The 27964-nt window shown below is 38.2% G+C and overlaps 3 protein-coding genes across 3 annotated transcripts; 1 reads left to right on the forward strand and 2 right to left on the reverse strand.

The window, feature by feature from the left end:
- Positions 1-5573: 5573 nt before the first annotated feature.
- Positions 5574-10109, reverse strand: LOC108680410 (cell wall protein AWA1). Its single transcript, XM_018169219.2, has 3 exons — positions 10082-10109; positions 8445-8610; positions 5574-8063 (listed from the first exon to the last, which is right to left on the reverse strand). The coding sequence occupies exons 2-3, from the start codon at positions 8601-8603 to the stop codon at positions 5781-5783; spliced, it is 2442 nt and encodes an 813-aa protein (XP_018024708.2). The 5' UTR covers positions 8604-8610; positions 10082-10109; the 3' UTR covers positions 5574-5780.
- A 7066-nt stretch (positions 10110-17175) lies between these two features.
- On the reverse strand, positions 17176-19718 carry LOC108680412. The gene is made up of 2 exons (XM_018169221.2): positions 19521-19718; positions 17176-19052 (listed from the first exon to the last, which is right to left on the reverse strand). Exons 1-2 carry the CDS (start codon positions 19716-19718, stop codon positions 17634-17636), a joined length of 1617 nt encoding a protein of 538 aa, XP_018024710.1. The 3' UTR covers positions 17176-17633.
- A 3172-nt stretch (positions 19719-22890) lies between these two features.
- Positions 22891-26681, forward strand: LOC108680413. Its single transcript, XM_018169222.2, has 3 exons — positions 22891-23293; positions 24700-24924; positions 25609-26681. Exons 2-3 carry the CDS (start codon positions 24748-24750, stop codon positions 26329-26331), a joined length of 900 nt encoding a protein of 299 aa, XP_018024711.1. The 5' UTR covers positions 22891-23293; positions 24700-24747; the 3' UTR covers positions 26332-26681.
- The last annotated feature ends 1283 nt before the right edge of the window (positions 26682-27964 follow it).

Consider the following 27964-nt stretch of genomic DNA (forward strand, 5'->3'; position numbering starts at 1 on the left):
AAAAAAATAGATTCAAGTCTATTGAGCGTTTAATTTTAGCAAAATTATTAGTTAAATGGTCATTTGCTACATTGATTATGCGGTAAAGGTTTGATACCTTCCCGAGACTCATCTAATATTCGCGAATCATAAGCACTGCTACCTGTGGATGTACAACAGTAGTATAAATACGATTACTCAACTTTCAGTCCGGCGACCCTATTAGATGCCTTGACAGTTTCTGTTGTTTATGCCGTCTCTTCTTTTCACATGCTCATCTTGCACAGCATGTTGTTGTTCCATTAGCGGTGCTGTATGCGTTCACCAGCTGTAGCTGTTGTAGAAATGTTGTTCTTAAGTCTATATGATGTGAAGTTTTAGCTTTTTGTTGTTGATTCCTTTGCTGACTGCCATCGACAGTCGTTGCCACATCGCTGCCACCTTCTTACGACACCGCTGGCTTGTTGTAGGACGCTTGTATAGGCGCCCTCAGCTGATGCCGGCCCTTGTAGTCGCTCTCGTAGACGTTCTCGTAGACGCTCTCGTAGACGCTCTCGTAGACGCTCTCGTAGACGCTCTTGGCTCTGCATGTTGTACTGGATTCAGGGAACGCAAAAAAATGCGTGGACGCTTCAAATTACTCTGCGTCAGTTGTAGGCTTGAAAGTCTTGACGTTGCAGGTTAACTAAGACGCGCCAGACAAAACTTGAATACTCTCATAGTTTTCGGCTGCAGAAGTTAGTAGGTGAAGGTCTTCTTGGTCTCCTCTTCAGATGTTTAAATGAGTTAAACATCGCAGAAACGATCCGTTGAAAGGCTTGGTCGCACGAAAATCACTATGCGACAGTGTTGCTATAATCACAAACACTTAAAAGTCTTTCACTTCACCACCGTATTTAAAGTCTCACAATTATAGTCAAGCAATCGAATTTCACTTTAAAGAAAACACGGCTGTTATCACTTAGTTCGGGCGCCAAAATGTCCGAGGTTGCGCTCAAGACATTGAACTCATTATATTAAGCTCTACCTGAGGATCGGGTTACGTTGACTAAGGTAGTGAGGGATAAGTAAGACACATAAGTCCAGATAACGTATCTTGTATACGGGGTGGTAATACAGAGTTGCGATACAGAGTTATGAGCTACGGCATCGACCGTAAGGTCGGAGAACTCAAGCTACACGCTACATCGCGGAGTGCTTATCAGCTACTGGGGGCTTGCTTAAGGTTGCTAGCCCTTTTATAACGTTCGCTTCCGCCCACTACTGTGGTCTTGATCGCGTGATCTATCACGTGTCTATCAGATGTTGACTCGTCCTCAATCTCTATCAGGTCAAGTGAATTGGCCGCTGACAATATGTCCAGCAGCTATCTCAATCAATCGTCAGCTATAGAAAGATCGGTTTCCAAAGGCCGGATCCCTTGTGAATCAAGTCACGAAAAATTCAAGAATCGGCAACAGGCCATGGGACTATTTCTTCAACGCCGACACTTCTATTCCATTCTATGGACATGACTTCTTACTTGTCTTCCAGCTCCGCTGACTGACCGTGTGCGGTCGGTGTTGTCTTGACATCGTGAAAGTGGTTGACCCGAGTCTCCATGCTTTTCCGCCTGAGTCTCTCCTGAAATTTCTTGCGAAAACCTTCTCTAAAGGGGTAGCATCCTTCTTAACAAAGACAGAATAAAACTCTGTGAATTCACTTGGTTTTCTCGCAGCCTTAAGCACATGTCCGACCTGGGCTGTATCCTGCACAGTTACAAGTAGCGGTCTACAGGTGGTAGCGTCTTTCGATCGTAGCCTCTTGCATGCCGTTATATTCAATACGACGTTAAATGCCTTGGCACAGCAATCAGTAATAAATTCAGCATCTGAAGCATTGCTTTCGGGAACTTTAAACCAAACAAGGTTAAGTCTTCTTCTCTCTCTCTATCCAGCAGTTCACGAGTGCTCTCGTTGGCGAGATCAGAGATGACCTCTTTGCGGCCTTTACCTTCTGTGTTATCGCTATTTTCTGTTTTGTGCAGATGAGCTTTAATTTCCACAAGCTCGTTTCGTAACGAGTGTAATTCGCTACGCAACAAGCTCAATTCTTTCTTGTGGTTTTCCTCCATTTCGGCTCTCTTTCTCAACTCTTGCTTGTTGGTTTCTTCAATTTCGGCTTTAAAAACAGAAAACATAGAAGAGCACTTCTCTTCCACCATTTTTTCGCTTTTTACAGCGCTAAGTGCAGGTTGTTGGCAGTCCTGGCAGTACCAGTGTACCGACTTGTTTTTACGAATAACCGAGCAGTCAGTCTTGCTTAACTTTGCACAATTGTTGCAGATGGTATCCCCGCAACGATCACAGGCCACTGTAGCGTCATTGACGTTAAGCAATCCCAGCTTGCAAAATTTACAAATTTCTCGCTCATTTTGCAATTTGATCTTCGAATTCAGTTTAACAGGACTGGAGGCCTTCTCATTTAATTTTTTTCCTCTCTGACCAGCCATCATGAAATGCAAGAGCTAAAAAAACACAAGTTAAAACTGAATCAAGTTGAGTAAAAATTGTAAAGTTTCTAAAGTGCTGTAAAAATTCGGTTACAGACTTGAGAATAAATGGCTTTCAGTCAGCGGCTGAAAAGGTGTTCAGGGTAGAGGAGGTAAGCTTGGCCATAAAACAAGGGCTATATTGTTCTACGCTGGCGGGGCGTTAGCAAATCGCGTTAACAAATGACAAGTAACTAATTAAATAATACAGTGTTTACATCAATACAGTACACAGTACAAATATACAGTGCTTTCTTCAATATAGTACAAATATCATTTCAGTAAGCAAAAAAAAAAAACTATTGAAAGCACTCGTAGTCAATAACTTGAAAATTTGCAGTAAATTTTTAAATGATTAATATCGAAGAATTGACTTCAATTCTACTTTCATTTCATAAAAATTGGCAATGTTACCTGCAGTAGTAGGTTAAACACACGCGTGTATTTTTTACATTATTAAATCTGAAAACGATTTCTGTTGATTGAGTAATCAGCAAATGTATTAGACGAAAATTCTTTCGAAATAATCGAATCCTACATCTGAAAATCGCAAGTTCTTATTAGATTTAGCGTAAACAGGAGAGTTTTTATCGTCGTTGTTATGGGCTCTAGATAAAAAAACGATACCTGAGCATGTATTACCGACGTATGCATGTCAATAACTGGCATAGCATTAAAATACAATAACATTAACAAGAATTTTAACCATCCTCGCTTGTTTAACCATCCATGATGAGAAGAGCAGTGATATCTTGGATTATTGAAATACATAACCTGATCTTCTTTCAGGTAATAAAATTGGCCTATGTACAGTACTAAATTCGTGTTGAAAATTATAACTTTAGGGAATTCAGTGTAGGGCATATCCAATGATAGTTCAAAATGACAAAGACAAAATAAGAAATAATCAATAATATGAATTAATATAAAATAATAATATTAAATATGAAATGGCTAAAATCACAATTCGTCAAAAATTATATCCTAATCTTAATGCTCAAATATAGATAACATTAAAACATGTATGTGAATTATTCATACATAATAATTACTTATCACGATTTAAATGTGCAGTACATGGTCTATTGAAATAACTCGTTTGAAGTTCCATCAAGTAGATACTATTGACAAAAAATACAACCACAAGATGCGAGTAAAATAAACGAGTTTCCTCCCTAGCTGTTGTTCTAGTCTCCTCTGTACAACCAAACCGGTCGTTCTGTCTAGCCTAGAAATCATTCCTGTGGTAGTGCCGACTTCAAGCCGTAGAAATATTACCTGGGCTAGTAATGACTAATGAGCGGGTTCTGTCAAAACTGTACTATTCTCTGATGATGTTTGGTCGGACTATATAAATATATTATACCAGTAGGTTAGCAGGAAATTGATAATTAATCCTTGCAAGTTTTTATTCCAGTTATTCCGAATACCATAAATGATGATAATGCTAATACATGATAAGTCACTTCCGAGAAACGCCTTCTAACCCACATTCCAAATAGAGCATTGATTTTGCAGGTGACTCTCGTTTCGCATTGTCTCCCAAAATATCATAAACAATTTTTCATTTTTTAAATTAAATTTAATAACAAAATGAGTGTGTTTACTTAAATATCTTTCGTACAGTTTGATAATGCATTATTATTCACTCAATATGAAAAGCACCCTTGTAGTCCAACAGCAGTGCCAGGCTTCAGACACACTAACTGACGGACAAACAAACTTCGTCAAATATATACGAGTTTGTATTAAACTATTTAAGAAGGTAAAACTGGCGTTGCTAATGATAGATCACCGGGGAGATTTGATGATCTATAATGGTAATAATTATAAATAATAATAGCGGTTTCAGCGTTTATTATGCCGTAGGCCTGTCTCCAATTCTTAACATCGCAGAACTTTCACAGCATTTTGCGGTCTCAAACTCGCAACTCACTGCTCTTATTCTGTTGTGCTTAACCGCCCGGCCTCCTTGCCGATTCTGACCAGAAACTGGCGCACAGAGCTGGGATCGAACCCGCGCCTCTGCTCCAATCTTGGTACCCTGAACGGTAACCACTAGGCCTCCCTGTCCCTGCCTGATGAAGGGAAGGCTTACTGTTCAGTATTCCTACCGAGTCGAAGTACCTTGCACTTGCCTTCATTAACAATCAGTTGCCAAGTATCAGCACATTCAGCTAGACTATCAAAATTATTGTTACGGCATTTTTTGATTTGTGAGGTTGATTTTATTGAATGCTTTAATCCCTCTTTCTGATTGAATAAATGCTTCGGTCCCAGAAGGAGGGGAGGGAAGGAGCGAAAAAACAGGTAGGTACATATATTATTGCAGTGCAGTAATACACACAAAAAATGGTTGAGACAGAAGCACGACGAAAAAGTCTCACTTTCATAGTTCAACGCACTAATGCTTTGGTTAGAAGGCTGCTACGAAGGCACACGGAACTGGTTACGAATTTTAAAAATATAGCCACGAAATGCCCGTTTCTGCCACAATTGAACCGAATTCATCAGTAGTGAGATTACTAGAGTTTATAACGTTGTCATTTCAAACCTCTGGAGAACGACCTCTGGAAACCGTCGTGCTGTCGCTCTGAAAAACATTTGTCGGTCAAAATGATCACTTCGATAATTTTTTTCCCTTTGAGGGGTTGTAGGTCACTCTACACCTCAAACAGGGTCACGCTGAGTAGCACTCAGTTACGGAGTAGTTGCGTTAACTCACTTTGAAGCTTAAATGATGCAGGACTAACATGTTGTGGTCGGGTCGTTCGTTCCGGTGGTTCAGGGTAAACTTAGCACAGATCACAGTTTAAAAGAGTTTATTGGAGTTAGGCAGCTACACGTTCAACAAAACCATCTCGTGGCAAGAGCAACGTAACACGCTTCAGAGCTTCGCCCGCGTGTAACTCTCTCTAAAAACAAGCTCTCGAATCAACCCGCCGCTGACAGAAGACACCTCGTCAGTCAGCGGGAATTCCGCTAACTAAACATAATGACAAAACAAACAGAAATTTAAAACTGGAGATAAATATTCAAAATCAATATCTGATGTACGCGGCTAGCGTGAGACAGGCTACTGCACAATACAGAAATATTTAATTCTAGCCTACAACAATGTGATGTCGACGAAGACTTTCCATGGGGGAGTTGGCACGCGTCGCTGCGGGAGACACCTTACCTTACAAGCTACATTAAGGGACATGTCTAATGACAGTGCAGCTGCGATCTGGAGCTGCGGTCTTCAATACCACCTTCATTTCCTAATTTGTTATCGCTGCCAGAAGAATGGCTGAAATTTTACCAAATTTACTGTCTGAAGAGGCGCTGTGTTTTCTTCCGTAGCAGACCGACCTGAAAGTAAGCACGTTGATTTTACAGCATGATCTGAGCGTGTGCTTAATGAAATTGCCGCACGATTTGGAAGTGCAACAGCATGATCTGTGCTCGATGAAACTGCAGAACGAGTTGAAAGTGTAACAGCACGATCTTTGCTCGATGAAACTGCCGCGCTAGTAAAAAATGCAACAGCACGATCTGTGCTCAATGAGACTGCAACACGAGTTGGAAGTGCAACAGCACGATCTGTGCTCGATGAAACTGCAGCACGAGTTGGAAGTGCAACATCACGGTCTGTGCTCGATGAAACTGGAGCACGAGTTGGAAGCGCCGCAGCACGAACTGGGCCTAATGAAACTTCAGCACGAGTTGGAAGTGCCACAGCACGATCTGTGTCTAATGAAACTGCAGCACGAGTTGGAAGTGTAACAGCACGATCTGTGCTCGATGAAACTGTAGCAAGAGTTGGAAGTGCAACAGCACGATCTGTGCTTAATGAAACTGCAGCACGAGTTGGAAGTGCATCAGCACGATCAGTGCTCGATGAAACTGCAACACGAGTTGGAAGTGCAACAGCACGATCTGTGCTCCATGAAACTACAGCACGAGTTGTGAGTGCAACAGCACGATCTGTGCTCGATGAAACTGCAGCACGAGTTGGAAGTGCAACAGCACGATCTGTGCTCGACGAAACTGCAGCACGAGTTGGAAGCGCAACAGCACGATCTGTGACTAATGAAACTGCAGCACGAGTTGGAAGTGCATCAGCACGATTTGTGCTCGACGAAACTGCAGCACGAGTTGGAAGTGCAACAGCACGATCTGTACCTAATGAAACTGCAGCACGAGTTGGAAATGCAATATCTCGATCTGTGCTCGATGAAACTGCAACACGAGTTGGAAGTGTAACAGCACGATCTGGGCTCGATGAAACTGCAGCACGAGTTAGAAGTGCATCAGCACGATCGGTGCTCGATGAAACTGCCACACGAGTTGGAAGTGCATCAGCACGACCGGTGCTCGATGAAACTGCAACACGAGTTGAAAATGCAACAGCACGATCAGTGCTCGATGAAAGTGCAGCACGAGTTGGAAGTGCAACAGCACGATCTGGGCTCGATGAAACTGCAGCACGAGTTGGAAATGCAACAGCACGATCTGTGCTCGATGAAACTGCTGCACGAGTTGGAAGCGCCACAGCACTATCAGTACTAGCCACTCCAGTACGAGGATAAAGTGTCCGTTTTGCAGGCTCAGCAGTCAATGGATATGTAAATTTTGAAGGTACATCGGGATTTGCAAGGCCACGAACATAATTCAAGAGCAAAGATTTCTCAGGTAGTTCACTTCTAATGCGGTTACTCGTTGGAAGTCGATATGCAGTTTTCATTTCCGTCGGTATTTCCTGATTTGTTGTCGCTGCTGGCGAGATGTAAGACAGCCAGCCATCCTTGAGTGCAGTTCGTTCAACTTGATTTGCTGAGGATTTAGTGCGAGGTGGATGAGGACGCTGTGAAATTACGGCATGAGATGAAAGTTTTTGTGTTGCATAAAATGATTTACCTGTAAGTGGTGAAGCTACAGCAGGAGCTATCGGGCTATGATCAGAATTATTTTTCGGCAAGTCAAAGGTTTGTTCAACTCTTCTCCCACTGCATGATGGAACTCGAACCACTGTCTTCAACACGGTCTTGATGTGGCGCATACACTCATCGGCAGTCCACTTGTAAGGACATTCGCTGTTTTGAGCTGTATTAAACTTGAAACAATTGTAAGATTCGAAATTAGCAACTTTTTTGTCCCATCTTCTACGTCGTCCTTTGCTAGCAATATTCGCATTAGAATGGTCATTAACCACTAGCTTGCAGTTCAAGTATAACCACCGAGCTTCGACATCGATTACTTCGATCGCAATCTGCAGCTCGTGAGGACCCCAGCTAACTTTGTTCATGCAATGCGAAGCGTGGCGGAAACCAGACCAGGATTTTGTCATGGGGGAATCTTCAGAATCAAAATCAACTTTCTTCAAGATTCTGTCATAATTCTTTCTAGTGAATACGACTCTAGTGAAACTTCTGGCGTTATAAATGGCCTGGTCGATGAGGTAGAGGTTCGGCCCGAGCTTCTGTAGCACGGTCTCCCACTTGATGGTGAAGCTGACGTTGCCGTAGAAATTGTGTTCCGTGCTGGCCTGCGATGGTGCGAACCACAGCACCTGAAATTCATCAATAAATAAACTATACAAATTCACAATATGATGCATCTTATCGGCATTCGTATACATATATTAAGCGCACCAAGAAAAGTAAATGCAATTTAACTGCATGAAAATATTAGCCACTATCAGCTCCAGCAAGCCATTTTATTCGAAAGCAAAACACGGTTTCAATTAGTGGTGGTTGAGAAACACCAACACTTTCCAGTTGTTCTTTGTTTCCTATGTGAAAAGTATGCGGATGGAAACGGATCACAGGCAGACTCGATTTACCAATCAACTTATCCTGAATTCAGATAAGTAATGCTCACAATTCCCATTCTATAAGAGCCGAAATCACTGATGCCTAAAACAGAATTACAACCAACTATTGCCAGTTACCTGTTGTTCAAGTTTCGTGCGGCTGTTGGATAGAAGCTGTGGCACGAGCATTTTCTTGCTGATGGCCTCATCGAAGTCGTCGAAATGAACGCAGCGGCTGATTTTCTCAAGTTGCGCATATTCAGGATTCTTTAAAGGCTTCGCAGTTCGGAACGCCATTTCGATCCTGCAACGTACGCGTAGCAATAAATTGAAAACTTTTGAAATTTTCATTTCAATTCCACAGGTGATAATATAAACATATTCCTAAAAAATACTCTGATTATTAAATATCTACAGGAAATCCCAACATATACACTGTACATATATGAGCAATTTATCTATCATTATTATTATCGTTCAACGATAATATGCACGTAGTCACACATTAGAAAAAATACGCTTTAAGTTGCTCTTTCTCTCACGTTTTGTTGCAGACCAGTATGATATTATTAGACCAGTATGATATATTTGCAGACCAGTTATTGTATGATATTTCTCATAGTCATACTTTGATATTACATGTATATTTAAGATTAAGATCGGCCTTATTTCTTTTAATTTCAACTTTTCATGTTGTCACATATACAAGTGATTCCAATGTTCGGGTCGGGATTTCAGTTGAAAATTAGTATCAGTCTTCATGTAGGTGCGCGAAGCTCATAAATACAGGCAGTTAAATCTTCATGCCCGATGTTATTTTGTGATGTGCTAATAATTAATCGAGATATATAATCGAACACTAATCGAGTCCGGGTTTACCTTGCGATGAAAAATTCCGTGCTAGCATTATTGTGATTATTGATAGAATGCAAATCTTCGAGATAGAACATGAATAATTTCTGTCTAGAAAACAAAATGCGGCTGAAAAATATTCTGGTCTTCTATTGTTATTTAATTCATCAAGAAAATATCAAGTTGTCGTTTAATTTTACTTAATTAATAAAGTACCTACAACATAGGCTAGGCCTATTTAGGTCCCTGAAAGGCTGAATTCGCGTTTGGTTATTTATGTACATAAAAAATAATTTTATTAAATTGGTTCCAGCTTAAATTTTGTCACAATCATTGTAATGTCAGTGATATAAAAATTTCCAATAATATTAGTATGCAACGTTAATTCAATCAGTCTTACATATTATATTGATATAACTGATTTATACTTTAATTATTGCATTGAATAATATGATAAGCAAATTCAACATTCAGCTTGTATCATAAAACGAACGAACAGTTCTGACAATTTCTGCACAAAAACTGAAGTCTGAATGAAATGTTGACAACAAACAGTCGCGTGTTGCCGTGTTCTTGTTGATTACCTAAAATTCGAATTAATTTCTGTATGTGGAGATATCTGACTAAGAATTACTGATTAATCTGGCGTTCTGGCCTATAGAACCGACTCCTCGAAAATAAAAAAGAAGGGAATACATTTTTTTGTTAGCCGCAACGTGACTAAACATGGAAGAGAACATAATTAGCTTCATTAATGAGGAGCTCATGGCCCGATAATTCATGACTTCATGTCCCACTTGCTGAATATGACACAACATTTTTACCTCAGTTCTTTACAGGAGAGTTCTCGTTGCAGTACCAACCGTCGGAGAAGTAATAAATGATTGGACAAAAGTATCGAATGCAAGACACCTCTCACTTACAACTGCTCTTTCCAAGATACTCTTGCACAGTGAGATCCACGCCTGCTGATAACTGCGAGCAGGACATGCGTCGACGTACAGGCGCCACATCAATACGGATGAAACGAAGTTTGAACGCGTTCGAAACGAAAGCTTAACTGATACACATTTTAACGTTAGTTTTTCATTCGTCAAGTTGAAGCTACTTGATAATGCCTTTCACCGACGTTTTAAATTATGGAAAATCGAATGTATATCTTATTGAAGAGATAGACTTCCATTCAAGAAGACATTTATTTCTAGACGTAACACCTGACACCCGGCCGCTAATTAACATGTTCGTGAGAACGTTTAAGCGTTAATGTATAAGCAAATTTTATTCTAGTGACTTACAAAACATTTTAGTTTTTAAACCGTGAAGCCCATTTGGTTCTTTATTGAAATGACAATGAACGAAACGAGCCGAGGTACTTCTACTGTGCAACGTCACGTAAACATTTTCTTTTGCGAAAACAACGTGACTAAAAACTTTATCAGATGAGACTCGTTTAGATATCTTGATGAGTGCTCAGTTATTCCATGACCATTCTATCGAAAACTTCATCAGATGAGACTCGTTTAGATTTCGTTGGGAATGCTCAGTTATACCTTGACAAATCTATTACGTGAGCCTGATATCAAACTGACTATAGCGTGGAGAGCGAGCATATTGTACGTGTTTCCTATCAATTTGAATATACAGCTGCATGTACTTAGTAGCAACGATTAACTCTACCCTGCAGTGATCAGGGTTGTAAAGAAAAAAACATATTTTTAAATTACCCAACCCACCCGGGTTTTCTTAAAAAATCCAGGGTTTTTTTTTAATAGCCCGGGCAAAATGGGTAAAATGTTTTTTATTTATTTATTTCATTTATACCTAGCTCAAAGTCCATTTCAGTTATGTCGATTACTACAAATTTTATGCCAATCAAATAATTGTACACTTTTATAAGTGAGCCAGTGATGCATAATGAACTTGTTGTATCACTAATCAAACAGTGTTGTGTCACAACAGTGACCCAACTGTGTCAGAATAAAAATTAGTGTAAAAATATGTATTGAATCAATTAACCCAGTTCTGCAGTTTTCTTGTTTCGCTAAACTCTTATTTTTTCAAGTCTCGAAAAAAAAACAATTTTCAGTTTTATCACCATAACTTTTGAGAAATCGGACTGAGCCATTTGAAATTGTGCAAGCCTTGAGGCTTCTACTATGGTGCATGCTCAGTAATTCCACAGCTTATGTATTGTTATTCTACTATCGAGGCTGCTAACTAGGAACCTATATTGTGCAAAATTAAAAAAACCTACATGTTCTTAGCAAAACAGAAAAAGCCCACTAGCAAAAATATTTCTCTGAGTGTATTATGTCTTTGAAAACAATACACACCTAGATGGTTTGATCTTCCTTTTTAATTACCATTCTCTTTTGTGAAAAATTTAAGATATGAATCTATTTAGAGAGCCAAACTATCAAGTGGTTATACAGGGTGACCCCAAAAAAGTTGCAAAAAGTAAAGGCTTATAACTCGAAAAGTATATTAAACGTAGAAAAATGAAATAAAAAGCACATGAAAGAGTATAACTTCAGGTTTTATTTGGTGTCCATGTTACCAAAGTTTTCTACATATTTCGTAGTTAAAACTCATTATTTTTTAAGATCAAGTTTCCCCCTAGAAATGCAGCTAAATTCTGAGCAACGAGTTTTCATTGTCGAACAATTTTACCTGGAAACTTCGCCTACCAAAATAAAGAGAGGTTATTTCACCAAATACAGACAAGAAGATAGTCTCAACACAATCAAGAAGTGGATACGTCAGTGGAAAGATAAAGGAACGATCCTGAATCAAAACAAAGGTCATTTTGGACGGCGAAGAACTAGAAGATCAGAAGAAACCAAGGCCATGATTGAAGAAAGAATTAATGAATCGCCTTTGGATTTCTTCCTATGGAGTTACGTGAAAGAAAAAGTATTCAGTACAAGACTAAGAAGCATTGTTGTCGGGTCGTTCGTTTCGTTGGTTCAATGAAACGTGGCACAAATAACAGTTAACGGGCTTTATTCAGAGAACATGGAACAAACAGAGTTACACAGATAAAGAGTGTTCGGGCGGCACGACCAGCATAACGGGGTTAAAAGGTCCGCACACGTGTAAAGGCCCGTTTACACTAGTGGCAACGACATGCGCTTTGAGTCGTTTGCTGCAGTGCCTCACCGCGCACAACCGTTTACACTACTTTTGTACTCGGTTGTTTGAGACCGCGCGCTTTGAACACTAGTTGCCACCTATAGACGTCAATGAGGATGGATGTCACCGAATTTGAGCTGTGGGCCATTGTTCTCTGGTGTGTTGCGGTCCGTCATTTTGCGCATTATGCCATTTGTAAACGAGAACTCAGCATAGGCATCATAATTAGAGAAGCAGCACATTCAAAAACATACAGTTTATAAAAAATATAGTCTATTCCTAAATAAAAAGCTCCAATATTCGTACCGATATTACATCATCCTTTGAAATCGCTAAACGGTAATGCATAAATTGTCAGGAGTTGCTAAAATCACATAAACTAAGCACGTCATGTAAAAATAACTTACATCATTTGTATTTCGATTTTTGGACTCCTTTGACCGAACACTCCATAGACATTCATGTTCTCTATAAAGATCAATTAGGCTCTCTACTAGAGAGTGACTCCAAACGAGAGTGGTGCTTAGTCGACATTTGGAGTGCCGGACCAGCGTACACAATCAACCTTACTAGACCACAGACATCTATCTACTAACTAAGAATTTAAAAGAAAAGAATAGTCCACAAAAATTCATATCTTTATAGAAAACGTTTCGGAGACCAGCTCCATAGTCAGTTCGTAGAATCTAGAATCATAAATTCATACCATTGAAACCATAGAACGAATTGAATTTCTTTAATTGATTAATTTAGATTTTCAATTTGATTTAAATTTTTAATTCAATTTAAATTCTTACTTAATTTGCGATTTAAGCATACAAGTGATATCAATTCTTTAATAGCTATCTACTAAGCGCCGCGCTTGTGTTGCATGAGGCATGGCCCCTGTCAATCGCTAGCTCGTCAATCGGTCAAGAAGCGCATGCAGAGGCTGCTAAGCGCCTCTGCATGCGCTTTGAGGCACTTGACTCTCGTGTGTTGCCCCTAGTGTAAACGGGCCTTAACACTGCTAAAAGACTCCCGGATGAACCCGCCACTGACTGACGACACATTGTCACAGCGAGAAATCCGCTAAATTAAACATGAGAAAACATGACAAAGAATTAACGAGGAAATACTTAAATAATACAAGGCTAGCGTGAGACAGGCGAACTCACAATAATACAATATACAAATGTTAAAAATTACACCCTACAACAGCATTAACAATCTGAAGATAGCAATTCGTGAAGCTCTCGCACTTATTGACCAGGATACCTTATCTGCAGTAACCGCAAATTTTGAAAAAAGGAATTGAGCTGTGTATTCAACAGCGAGGAGGTAATTTTGAACATATATTGTAATCCGAATAAAACTTGAAGTTATATTCTTTCATGTGGTTTTTATTTCATCTTTCTACGTTTAATACTTTTTGAATTATAAGCCTTTACTTTTAGCAACTTTTTTGGGGTCACCCTGTAAGAAATACAGTATATGACAAAACCGACAAAAGTCCATTGATTTAGCTTCCCTCATTTCACGCACCTGACTGTAGGCTTTAAAGATAATATCTAATTTATTTACAACTTGTTTTATGGACTTTTGAGCTGGTTAACATAAAAAAATAACATCACATATGAAGTTATACTCTCAGAAGGCATGGTGTTTGTAAATATCATTGAGAAAATAATTGTTTTTAGGACTAATGTGGGTGTTTTTCTATTTAATATTGAGAAAGTACACTATTTAAATTGAAATAACACGAATGTTGAAGTTTATAGCCAATAGTTTAGGTAGGGCTAACATACGAGTACAATAATTACAAAAAACCTCTGTGAACTCTATTTCTCTAGCCATTATGTGACAAAAATTGCAAAGAATTTAGGCAAAAGTGTTTAGACAAATCACAAAATGGGCTTTGATATGAAGGAAATATTTGGTGGTCACTTTTTGATATATCATGACTGTAGAGCAAGTTGGGGGACCTAAATGACTGTAGAGTGTAGAGCAAGTTAGGGGACCTAGTATTATTTAAGGGGACCGACTACCCTCCAGAAAAACTTCTACAGTTATTATCCGATCATCATGAAACTTCAAATACATACGTAAAATGTAAAAAAATAACATTTTGCTTCCATGAATTTTTCGAAGAAATTGATAGAAAACGAGAAATTCATAGAAAACGGCTAAAAAGGGGTACTTTAGAAAATCTATCTCCTCCTACAAATATCATCCTACAACATCGAGACACGTATCATTCGGTTTGTAAAGACCATCCCTTCGATTTGAAGAGCGCTTTTCTTATTTTACCCTTAGTTTTTTATGCGCGTTTTTCCCATTTTTCTCATTTTCCACCCTTTCTCCCCCATATAAAAAACGAACCAGACTGAAATTCAAAAAAGTGCTCCTCAGTTCGATAGGTATGGTCTTTACGAATCGAATGGTATATGTCTCATTGCTGTAGCTTGAAAACTGTAGGGGGAGATAGGTTTTCCGTGACAATAAGTTGAACTTTTCAGGACGGCGCGACAAAGTCCCGTGCGCCTCGAAATAGGCACTCAATGTAGCATGGATACCAAACTACAGGCTTTTGTAGCTTAATCCACTCAAGGATGCTAGCAGCAACTTGTAGCGCACCCCTCCGTACAAAGTTAGGAGGGTAACTGAGCTCAGATGCCAGATACACCAATATATGTAGTCTTGCCGCTGTAATTTTCTTAGGTCTATTTACTGAAGGAACTCCAATCAATATTGCCGTACATGGATCGCAGTAGTATCATTGGAAAGCTCACAATGTCAGCTTTAAGATGAGACTAAGCATGTAACTGCAGCACAACTCAAGTAGAAACTATATTCAAAGATTTCAGCAGCTAATTACTTTATATCTAATTAGTTAAAGAACTCTCCCACCCGCTTCCCTTTAAGGGGAGCGTCTTGATCCGAAACAACTTTTTTATTTACGGACGGATCACTTCGAAATTTAATACACGTATGCAAAACGGAATTCTAAGACTTTTTTGTTCATGTGAATTTTTCGCAAAAATGAAAGAAAACGAGAAATTCTTAGAAAACGGACAAAAAAGGGGGTACTGTAGAAATATCAGCGGGCCTAGGATTTTCAAGCTACAACATAAAGACACGTATCATTCGATGCGGAAAGACCACATCTACAAATTGATGTAGGCGTTCTTTTGAAATTTCCATTTTTGTTGGTGTGGGAGCATTTTTCGTAAATTTTTCGGAAATTTTTTTATTTTACCCATTCCACCCTCCCTTTTTGCAAAATAAAATACAAACTATAACGAAATTAGAAAAACGCTTACAACAATTTGTAGATCTTTTCTTTGCGAATCGAATGGTATATGTCTCATTGCTGTAGCATCGAAACTGTAGGAGTAAATAGGTTTCCAGTGACAATAAGTGTGAATGTTCAGTAGAGCTCGACAGAGTTCCGGGCGCCTCGAAATCGGCATTCAACACTGCAAGGAATGAGACTAGACGATACTGGAGCTCAATTTCTGTCAAGGGTGGTACGAGCGACGGTGCAGTAACGACCCCGTACGACTGCAGTAAGGTTACTGGAGCTGAGTGTCTGTAGACAAGTGATTTATAGTGCACTGCGGGAATTATTCCCCATCTTAAATGTGAAAGAACTCCCCCACCCCCCTCCCTTTCGGGATCTGTCGTGAACGCATAAATCAACGTACAGAAATGGTTTTGGTACTGTTGGATAGGTCAGAATGTCAGCTTTAAGATGAGACTAAAAACAGGAAAAGCCTAAATTGTCGATTTTGGACCAAGACGCTCCCCTTAAAGAGACGTCATGAACGTAAATATTGGCGTACAGCGATGGCAGTGGTACCATTGGAAAGAGCAGAATTCCAGCTTTCAGATGAGCACAAAAACCGGAAAACGCCAAAATTGAAAATTTTAGGGTAGTCGGTCCCCTTAAAAACTTTATAGTGCGTGGCCGATTTTCTAAGACTCAACTAAATGTTGGCTTTTTATAGAGGCTTGCAGTGTATTTACGAGATAACTGTTTTGTTCAAGAAAGCATAATAGACGTTTCCTTAGAAGCTTCTATCCAGTATTATTGTTTTTGAACTTAAAAAACTTGGAATCAATCTGATGTATTCTTAAATTTTATTTAAAACTCACCTTACACTCCACGGGTTTTTCATGGAAGCCCGAGTTTTTTTACGCAAAAAGAAGTTGACAAACTTTCGATCAGAGACGAGTCAAGAACGATTCGTATACCTCTTCACTTTTTATTCATTCATTATCCATGAGTTAAATTAATGAAAATATATTACTGAAGTTTATCAATGAATATTCAAATGCTTATCAACGTCGTGAAGATGTTCTAGATCTTCCAAGATTTTTCCAACCTTCATCTCGGCGATATTTCTCATTATTTTTATATATTCTGAGGCAAAATATCATTCAAGACATTCGGTTAAAAACATGAATGAGCTCAAATAAATATACCGCCATTGAGATGTCATATGGGGAAAAGGGAAGTCATTATATTGTAGTGGTCAATATATACCGTAATTCATTCATGGATTAAGGATTTGGATTTGGTTTCCTTTACAGAAGCAAAGATACATTCGTTGATTCTGGTACTTTGATTATTATAAAAATGAGCTTTAGAAAATCAAGAAAATGAATTCATGAAATTTACAGTAATTCTGTATGGATTTATTAGGCTGGATAAAAATTATCTGCGCTGGCGCACTCGTGCTGGACATTTAGAGACACTAGATACGTATATACTTGAAATTTAATATTTTTGAGCGAAAAACTCAGCAACACATTACGTTCTCCAGTAATTCATCGAACGCTTGCAAACATAGAAACTTTATGGAGAAAATAATATTTTAAAACATTTTAGGGGTCACAATTTACTTTCAGTCTCATACGAGCCTTACTCGTATTTAATACATTTTGGGCTCTTGTATCTAAAATTATTGAGCAATTTTAGATCGATTTCTTCAGAGGTCAAACTGCCTGCTCTTATAAGCATTAATTTGTTCCACAAAGAATGCGTCACGGAGTATTTAAGCTAATAATGTTTCTGTCAATGCAGTTGGTAAGAGTTTCAAACACCAAAAACTCCAACTATTGCAAAGTGATAGCATGAGGAGGCGCTTGATGGCGTTAGCTTGACCAATGCTATACGAAAGCCAAAGAATGCGATGTAATTGAAAACAGGGAGCAAGAATTAGTCTAGATTTTTGTAACCGATAATATTCGTATATCATAGAATACGGTTGCTTCCATAAGCCCCATTTTTTTGCCGAAAAATCGCTCACTATTCAATTATTAGGACCTTCATAATCTCTTAAAACTTGATAACGAGCTCTAATTTAAGATAACGCAAATCAAGGCTACTAGCAATGACAGAACTAGAAGTATTTCCCGGCAATACATAGCTGTCCATGAAGCTTTGGGAACAGAGGTTTCTAAAGTGTTCGAGTGGAATACATTGAAGTTCCAGTCCTCGAACACTCGCTGACTATGTTGCTGTGCTTTTCGCAACAATGATGTAATTGTAGTCGGCAATAAATCCGAGGCTGAGCCCGAGTCAGCAGCTAAGACCGGGCATGTAATTGTAGTCTGCAAAAGATCCGATGGTGAGCCCGAGTCTGTCGCTAAGACCGGGCTTGTAATTGTAGTCTGCAAAAGATCCGAGGGTGAGCCTGATTCGGCCGCTAAGACCGGTGGTGTAATTGTAGTTGGCAAAAGATCCGAGGATACGCCCGAGTCTGCCGCTAAGACCAGTGATGTAATTGTACTCGTAGTTTGTAAAAGATCTGTGGATGAGCACGATTCTGCAGGTATGACCGATGATGTAATTGGAGTCGGCAATAGATCCGAGGCTGAAACACGGTCAGCCTCTAAGACTGGTGATTTAATTGTAGTTTGCAATGGAACCGAGGAAGAGATTGGGTCAGCCTCTATGATGGGTGATGTAAGGGCAGACTGCAATTGATCCGAGGCTGAACCCGATGATGTTATTTTAGTTTGTGATGGAATCGCGGCTGCCTGTATGACCGATGATGTAATTTCTGTAGTTTGAAATAGATCCCAGTCTGAGTCCGAGTCTGTCTCTAAAATTTCTTCTTTTGAACAAGGTGTACTTTCCGCTGCATAAGCCGAAACAGAAGGTTTGCAAACTTGGCTTTTGCGTCTTGAATTAGACACTACTCTCCTAACGAAACGGGGAGACTTTGCAACATCTGTCTTTGATACAATGTTGATGATACCCTCACACTTTGCCTTGGTCCACTGGTAGGGACATTTGCAGTTTTTGTAAGTATTAAACTTATAGCATTTATTCAAATGGTATCTCGTTGATTGTCCGTCTCTTCTATTGCGCTCGTCGCGACTACAGGTATTCGCTTTTGAATGATTGTTTGCACCCTTCTTACAGTTCAGGTAAAGCCACCTCGCGTCAGCATCTGTAACTTCGATGGCGATATGCAACTGGTGAAAACCCCATTGACCTTTGTTCATGCAGTGCGAAGCGTGGCAGTAACCAGACCTGAGTTTTATCATGGGTGAGCCACCTGAATATAAGTCCAACTTCGTTAAGAGTCCGTCATAATTGATTTTAGTTAACAGTACTCGAGTGAAACTTCTGTCTTTGTGCATGGTCTGCCCGAATAGGTAGAGGTTCGGACCGAGTTTCTTTAGCACGGTCTGCCACTTGATTGTGAAGCTTACGTTGCCGTGCGAATTGTGCTTAGAGCTCGGCTGCGATGGAGCGAACCACAGCACCTGAGTAAACGATAATGCGCAACGAAAAATCGAAGATTATATGTGCAATTCAAATAAAGACAATCTGAAAATTTGTATTACACCAACCATCTGGTCAAATTCGTCGTGTTGAGCATGGCAGGCGGATAAGTTACAGTATGCAGACAGTGTGTGTAAAATGATACGATTTCATACAAAGAATAATTTCATTCTGATATCATGTCAAAAGAATGGAAGATGAATCTAATTTTATATCATGAAGTTTGAAGTCAACAATTTTTTTTAGTAAAGTTTACTAAATCTTTTTGATAATTAATAGAGTATAGGGAAGATATATATTCATTCCACAAGTCAAGAAATGCCCGTAAATAACTATATAAATAATTTCAAGGAACTTTACCTACAAGTTATTTCCAAAGTACAATTAGATGTTACATGAATGCTGAATATTAGAAAAGATTTTCAAAGTGAAGCCTTTCAATGACGCACCTTTTGTCGAAGCCTCGTGTGTCGGTCGGAGGGCGGATACGCAACCAGCATTTCCTTGCGAGTGACTTCTTCGAAGCCGTCGAAATGAATACTTCGGGTAATTTTGTAAAAATATTCATATCTTGGACGTTTAAGATGTTCTACAGTTTGATAATTTGTGTCGAACAACATCTTTACAAGTTCCGGTGAAGATCTCATATAGGTCAAATCTAACTAAAAGAACTTAGTATGATTGTTAGCCTTATATATTAAAAAAAGTTGAAAAAGTTTACAAATTGTTATAAGAGGCTTGATTTTATGAATGAAATTCATCAACAATGGGCATAAATAATTCGAAAAGGAGTAGATATTACGATATATATGCAAAAAATGAATTAAGTGAAGACTCTATCAAACTTGCTCTATTGAAAGATTTTACGTTCATGTCTTTCCTAGTGCTAAGGTAATTTTTATCTTATAATGCCTCCCTATGAAATTTAATAAACAATTACACCTTTTTCGTGAACTCATTGCAATTTTAGTTATCTAATAAACGCACATCTATTGTTAATCATTCTTCTCTGCGCTTTCAATTCTCTACGGACGCCATTTTTTGTATTAAATTTGTGTTAATTTAATATCACTATAAGCCAAAAAATATCCTGACGAGTAGAAGACAAGTAAAAAATATCAGCACATTTGCTTCCAATTCTGTACAAATTCACACCTTGTGACCTGGCACGTTGAGTTTATTTATCACTCACATATTTTTATTAAGTGCTCGTGAGAAGTTCATTCCTGTACTTAGAAAATTTTCTGTAAATTTTACAGAAAAACTAAACAAATTGTTTTAGCCTTAATTATATTCACCATTACACATATTATCATTGCAGAATTAGAAAATTTAAATAGTTCAACAAGATTATTTATTTGAGTTTATTTATTCCAAGGTTTCGAAAAATTGATGGATCCTTCAAAAATTTTTAATTTTTGATTGATTGATTATATATACCCTGGTGCTTTTGGAGCTCCAACTTCAATTTACATTCAAAAATTTTGTTAAATTTTAAATGGAATGGCAGTTTGCAGTGCATCTCTTGTACGCACCGTCACTCGACTTGTCCAGGCGCACTGTGCGCATCGGACGAGGTGACTGTTGACGTCTGTAACGATGACTACGGTAAATTCCATTGCGAGCAAATTCTATTGTAGGGCAGACAATGTAGTTTCATTTATATCTAGCTAGACTGTCTAGTTAAGAGTTATGTCAACGGAGAGTAAAAAATGAGACAAGATAAAATTAAGACGAGAATAAAATATTAACGGGGAATAAAAAATGAGATAAGACTAAAAAATGAGAGGACCATAAAAAATAGCAGGAGGCTAGAAAATGAGAAGATAATATAAAATGAGAGGAGAATAAAAAATGAGAGAAGAATAAAATCAGAAAAAAATTTAAAATGAGTGCAAAATAAAAAATATTAGGAGAATAAAAAATAAGAGGAGAATAAAAAATGAGAGGACAATAACAAATGACAGGAGGCTAAAAAATGAGAGGAGATTAAAAAATGAGATGAGAATAGAAAATGAGAGGAGAATAAAACTTGAAAGGAATTAAGAAATGAAAAGAGACTAAAAAATAGGAAGAGAATAAAAAACAAGAGGAAAATAGAAAATGAGGAAGAAAATAAAATGTGAAAAGAACAAAAAATGAATGAGAATAAAATTGAGAGGTGATTAAAAAATGAGAAGTAAGGAATGTAAGTAGAATTTGTTTTATTAATTCGAATCGGATTGTGGAATTTTGACTTGTATTTTTGTGTCTGTTTCCGTTCAAAAATGAAAGCTATTTTAAACTGCCTTGGATTGAAATCTACGTCTGAAACTTCGAGCTTACATTTTCAAACATGCGACAACTACAGATGACTGTAGCCCATCAGAAAAAATCCCTAATCGTAAACGAGACTATTTCCTAGTTAGAAATTTTTGCCGCAACAGCGCACAAAATATTGATAAAAAACTACCAATAGCATTCTGAGTTTCAATGCTAAATGCATTCCAATGACACACATTTTTTTCCATGCTCATATCTCGCGGAGTTGTCGGAAAGTCCTGATGGAGCCGTGTTACTGGAAATAAGATTATTTTTTTAATGTTTGCCTAACCTTAAATAGTTTGAAATGCATTAACCGTTATATGTTTCATTTGTGTGGAGGTCATTATCGTTGGGGTTATATAAAGACAGCAACCGATGGAATACGGGAATAAACAAGAAACAATTGGTAGTCTTCACAATGATTCTCCACAACTCGCACCCAAAATTGCACGCAAAATTATATTATACTGGTAACAGGACGAGAAAACAGGCAATATAGAATAAAATGTCACTTTATGCTTGATATGCAATTTTAGACTCATTAGTCTTATGTACGCAAAATTTAATAAACTAATGTGTCAGAGCTCATTTATTAAGCTCTACCTGAGGATCGGGATACGTGACAAAGGTCACGAAGGATAAGTAAGACACAGCTGTCTAGATAACATATCTTTATATAAGGGGTGGTTACAAATACATGAGTTTCGATACAGAGGTATAAGCTACGGCGTCGACAGTATAAGGTCGGAGAACTCAACCGACGCGTTACATCGCGGAGCGCTTAACAGCTACTACGGGGGCTCATACTATTAAGGTTATCAGCCCATATAAAGCCTTCAACTTCCGCCCTCAACTAAGGTCTTGATCGCGTGATCTATCACGTGATGTCTTCCAGACACTTACTCATGTCTAGTACTTTTCCATTAATCTCAATCAGTTCAAGTGACTATAACGTCCCAGTTACATATGACCTAATCATATAATATAATTATAATGATTATAATAAAACGCCAGATTGACACCGGACAAATGTGCAAAACTTGAAAATTACAGAAGTTAGAAGAATTTCATGTCGTGAGGATAAGTATAGTTTTACTTGTAAATGTGTCGTGTAACGCTTTATATTCTAGAACAAATCCATCAATACATAGAGCGCAGTACGCTGTATAGTTACTCGCGCGCGCGCGCTGCATAAAAAAAAAATAAGTGAGCAATATGCTGTATAATAACAAGTGAGCAGTGAGGAATGTGCCTTGAGAACCGTGGCACTGATATGTTCATAGCGTCATCGCACCTGCAATGGCTTCATCTTATCAGTGTGCTAGAGTGTCTTGGCTGAGAAAGTTCACAATAAAAGTTGTGCAGTCGCAATTAGAACTAGAATTAAGTTTCATTTAAAATTTTAAAAATGGATCAATGCTTCATATGTCTGTTTGTTAAATTTCTCAGTTTGGAACGAGCTTGGCGTTATTTAAGCCATTGGTATGCAATGGTTCAAATTTAGCGTAACAGAACTGTAAGCTAAAGACCATCGTTGAAATTCGCTATTCTTCGTTTGAGATCGTTAGACCTGATCTGAGCGCGAGGTCCATGCCGCTAGAATCTTTCTTTTGTTTGGTTCTTCCATCCCTTGGTTGCCAGCGCAAAATATTGCTAACAAATTGGAAGTAATAGTAGCAGTAAATCTGGAGCTGAACGTGTCAGACGAAGACTCAGTTTTGGCGGAAAGGGTGTTGGATCTTAATATCAAACATAACATAGTAAAAGGGCTATGAAGAATAGGCTGGGTTGGCCTGTCGCCGATTATTATAATGCTCTTAAATTGTTTCTTGGAGATCTGAGAACTGGCCTTTTGATAATATCTATCTAAAACTGACGTTGAAGCTAAGAAGCTGCTGAACATCCATCAATTTGTGAGGTGGGAGTCACTTGTAGTCGAAACCTATACTCCTGGATAGCTTAATGTTTTCTGTTTTTGAGCTCATATATACTAGGAGCGCCAACGATGCAAGCAGGAAGTTTGTTCCACTTGTCGGTGACTCGAAGCGAGAAGAAGTGTTGTTGCATGGATGAGTTGCAACGCAGTTTTTTAGCTTATGGCAGTTGGCCCGTGGCCCCTGGTGTTGGTTCTTGTTTCAAATTCTAGTAATCCTTCTAGGATCTTTTATAAACCATGAGTATACTTGTATACTTCAATTAGGTTACTTCGCATACGTCCATAACGAAATGAGCTATTAAATCTCCATAGAATGTTGTAAATATTATCATTCTGCAATAATCACATGATGACGTGGTAAGTTAGGAATTTTGTAGTCAGGTCCACGAAATTTATTTTATAGTTCAATCCAGGCATATCAAGAAATAATCTAAAATCACTAAAAATTAAGAGGTCAAGGAACGACAATCAAGACAATAGTATTTTCCAATTGTGCAACGCAGCATCTTCAACTTCAGGTCCCATATAGTGGGGTACCCAGATGTGGCAATCATTTGAAAATTATTTTTTTTAATGGTACTAAAGACAATCGTTTTGAAAAATAGCTTCAATTGCTCATTTTCTGCTGCAAAGTCAAATTATTTATAAACAATCTAATCAAAAGTTTTATACATTTTGGCTCGAAAGAGAATTATCAGCTTTCATTGATACAGATACAACTTACTAACATAAATACGATATAGCAAATTTAGGAAGTATCTGCTTTTAAGTCGTTTCCGTTTCTGACAAGAACTTGATCATTAAATCTCCTAAGCTAATTTGAATACAATAATCAAATTTCGACACGACATTTCTATTATAAATTGTTTCATCGAAACATCATCCGTGAGAAGAAATTATCTGTCATGTACATGCTTTTAATTCCCCAGAATATAGAAAAACTTGCTAAAAACTGCTTTGGGAGAATTTAGATCGTGGCATATAATTCCACAGTTTGTTGAAGAGACGAACTGATTGTAGACAGCAGCAGGCATTGTAATGTTGTGTTTAGTTTTCCTTGAGTGTGTTATTAATATATTAATAATATCGCGCATTATGGTAAAAAATCTGCAATAAGGATTTCATTCTACTCTAAAAAACATTAAATTATTGTACCTTTATTATTATAAATTTTAAATTTATAAACTCGTTACCTCATGAGGTATTCCACCAAGTAGTTTACAGTATCTTTAGGACCTGGAACTACTGACCGTTGTATGTCGAGAAGCATAACGGTGTAGCTACATTAGTGTCGTTTCTGCACATCCACTGAATCATAGAATTAAGTAATTATTTAATTAATAATATTTGGATGATTGTGGATGAGTAAAATTTATCTCCAACGGCAGGTGCAAGCGTACGAAACTCTTTAGGGTCACATTTTGTAAACTGCCTGAATGAAGAGGGATAAAATGCTGCATTTTGTATCGGTGAAACCCATAAAAGATCCCACCTATGAAGAGCTTGATGAAATTAGCCGATGCGTTCATTTCGATGACTTCGAAAATGCCGTTCGCAAGAAATACCTTGCGCCGCAGTCACTCATCAACAGCCACAGGCATCTCCAACGACAGGTGCGATTTGAGGCGTGATGATCTGACAAAATTTCGGTGCCGTGCTTGCCAATCTTATAAAGAATCAAATGCTTGATGTGATAAAATCTTGCAGTCTGTAGGACAACTTATGGGCGCCAAACATTACTTGCGGGTATCTCACTGCATCGTTTACCATTCCAACGCATTCTTGCCGAATAAACTACAACATCTGACTCTAGCCGATGCGGAGTGGCAAGTTGCACATCTTAATGAACATTAAAGTTTTTTTTCAGGCTTCAAATAAATATATAAATGTAAATACTAATACCTCTAAATTTTTTTAGGAATGAGTTATTTGGTACAAATATACTGTACAACACGTATTTAGATATCAATACGTTTAGATATCAATATTAACAAACTAGCGGTCAGGATCCGCCTAACGTGCGTATTAGAGGAAGGACAGTGCAGAATGACTCCGCTCTGTCTTGGAAATTGCCTGGTGTTTGAATAGCTCAATTCGCTTCGCAAGGATTCATCAGGCATTGTGTTCACGATAGCTCGGTCAGGCCGTACCTTGGTTACTATGTGCATAACAGTAAATTAATGGATATCTTTGCTCGCGTATAAATAGATCATTATTGTTCAATTAGTGAGAGGTTGATCCATTCAAACGAATGCTTTCTTGCTGGTAAAAATTATTAATGTTTTTTTCAATTACAGGTTCTGTGGTTCGCACCATCGCAGTCCAGCTCGGAGCACAATTTCTACGGTAACGTCAGTTTCACCATCAAGTGGGAGACCGTGCTAGAGAAACTGGGGCCAAATCTTTACCTTCTCGACCAGGCAGTCTATAACGACAGAAGTTTCACTCGAGTCCTAGTAACTAAAAACAATTATGACGGAAAGTTGAAGAAAGTCAGACTGAATTCAAATGATACGCCTATGACAAAATCAGATTCTGGTTTTCGCCACGTTTCGTATTGCGAGAACAATGAACGCGGAGGTCCTCACGAGCTGCAGATCGCGATCGAGGTAGACGCTGCTGACGCGAAATGGCTGTACTCGGAGTGTAAAGTGTCTTCAAATAATCATTCTGATGTAAATAGTCTTCATTCAGGACACAACGCTAGAAATTCTGGGACAATCTCAAACTTTGAATCCTTCAAATGCTTCAAATTTAATACAGCGCAGAAGTGTCAATGTCCCTACCCATGGACTCAAGATCAGTGCGAGGAACGCACCAGGGCGCTACTGAGACCTGTTTACCCAGCTCAAAATTCTCGCCGTGACCAAGTCCGTTCGGCTCCGGCACCTTTGCAAACAGGTCGAACTAGGCCGGCAATGACGAATTCAAGTCGCACGCTCGCAATTCGCGGACGAATTGGCCGAACATGGCGGTGGCGTCGCACGTTATCTCGCAGAAATGTGCGAATGTTGCAGTAGCTTGGACATGCTTGTCTTGGGGCGATGCTGGCGCAACCGTTGGGGCAGGCTTGTACGAATGTTATGATTGGTTTGAGATGCAGAGTTTAGCAAATCAAATGCAGTGTTTTACTATTAATTCTCTATCCTGACAAAACTGCAGCAACTGGTCTTGATTATTGCTGATCGTTGCCACTGCGTTCAAGTGTCAGTGCGGTGTTGATATTCTTCTAAACTTTTATTATTAATGTCGAAAAAAATTTTTCTTGAAGTGGTAATCGAGTACAAACATTAGGGAATTTTGATATTTTGTGAAATATAAAGATTTACTGCATGTGTGATGAATCTTGATTGTTTATATTTAAATTTCAGCGAACTGTGATTTACAAGGAACGCCTTGTATGCCTATTTTAAATCACGTAAATTCGTGTGAATATCATATAAGAATGTAATTTTATTTTGATTTACTTACATTAACCTTGCTTCATATTGAATGTAAATTTTCTATAGTGTTTGCTCTTTCAGCGAATGTTCCTAATTTTGGCCAGTATTTTTACTTTCAACCTGTATTTATACGTTCAGCGAGTATTTCTACTTCAAGCGCAGGCAAGACTGGTGACTGGTTTTGTCTTATTATGATCATAGCTGAGTTTATAATGACCGTTTATTTAAAATTATACATACGTTACATTATATCGAATTTACCGTTTTTTAACAATGAACAAGAATATATTTCAATAAATGAAAATGAAATTATTAAGGGCTCTTAAGAATATTTTACATGGGCTGAAAAGAGAGCTTCTTCGAAGATGGCAAAGCAGCGACAATCATGTTTGTTATGTTTGGCCTCGGGAGTGCGCGAGGACACATCAGTTCGCTTGGCTGGCATGTTGGTTTATTAGTTATTATCTCGGATGTAATTCCGTTCATGAACATGTTTTGTTTAATATTAGTTTGGTATCGCATATGACTCTGACTGTGTGATCTAAACACTGATCGAGCTATACACAAAACTTATATACTACTCAAAATTTGTGTAACTAGTTTTTGAACATTCAAAGAAATTAGTGATGATGAATTGAAATATCAATCGTCTAACACTCTAACGAATGCAACTTTGGTCACCGTCCACTACAGGTGCCTTGTTAATTTTAAGCCAATGTTTATTCGTGAATTTAATTGCACTTTAGTTACTTGGCGGGTGACTGAAAATCTACATAGTTTAATAGACTCAGCTCTCTATACCGACGATACGCGATAGTTTCATGGCACGCCGTCTTGGTCGTCGATGTAATTTCGTCCTAATTATTTAATCCGTTCCGCTTGCAAAAGTAGAATCCTTTTGTTTTTTGATTTAATTCCTATTGTAGTAGACGTTTTAAGGCTGTGTAAAGTAAAATTCGCTTGAGAATGAATAACCACCATGTCTTATTATTAACTATCATGTCGTAAGCAGGTTGTAATATACTGTAACGCAGAATCATTCACATGAATCACATGCCACTGTTCTTTCATAAAAAATTTCAGTCATGTCTTTTACATGTTTCTGTGCCGTAACTCCATTAATTTCGTAAAATTAAATTCATGTCCAAATTTCATTTTGTTTGCTTTATTCATTGTCTGTAATTAATTGACCAATTATTTCCGCACAATT

The sequence above is a fragment of the Hyalella azteca genome, unplaced genomic scaffold (genome assembly GCF_000764305.2).
Source record: "Hyalella azteca isolate HAZT.00-mixed unplaced genomic scaffold, Hazt_2.0.2 contig7294, whole genome shotgun sequence".
NCBI lineage: Eukaryota > Metazoa > Arthropoda > Malacostraca > Amphipoda > Hyalellidae > Hyalella > Hyalella azteca.

Excerpts from the sequence above, each read along its gene's own strand:
- LOC108680412 (XM_018169221.2), bottom strand. The coding sequence starts at position 19,718 with ATGAGATCTTCACCGGAACTTGTAAAGATGTTGTTCGACACAAATTAT. Across the intron at positions 19,053-19,520 it reads ACACGAGGCTTCGACAAAAG|GTGCTGTGGTTCGCTCCATC; the intron begins GTGCGTCATTGA and ends TCGTTTACTCAG.
- LOC108680413 (XM_018169222.2), top strand. The coding sequence starts at position 24,748 with ATGAAGAGGGATAAAATGCTGCATTTTGTATCGGTGAAACCCATAAAA. Across the intron at positions 24,925-25,608 it reads ACAGGCATCTCCAACGACAG|GTTCTGTGGTTCGCACCATC; the intron begins GTGCGATTTGAG and ends TTTCAATTACAG.
- LOC108680410 (XM_018169219.2), bottom strand. The coding sequence starts at position 8,603 with ATGGCGTTCCGAACTGCGAAGCCTTTAAAGAATCCTGAATATGCGCAA. Across the intron at positions 8,064-8,444 it reads GCACGAAACTTGAACAACAG|GTGCTGTGGTTCGCACCATC; the intron begins GTAACTGGCAAT and ends GATGAATTTCAG.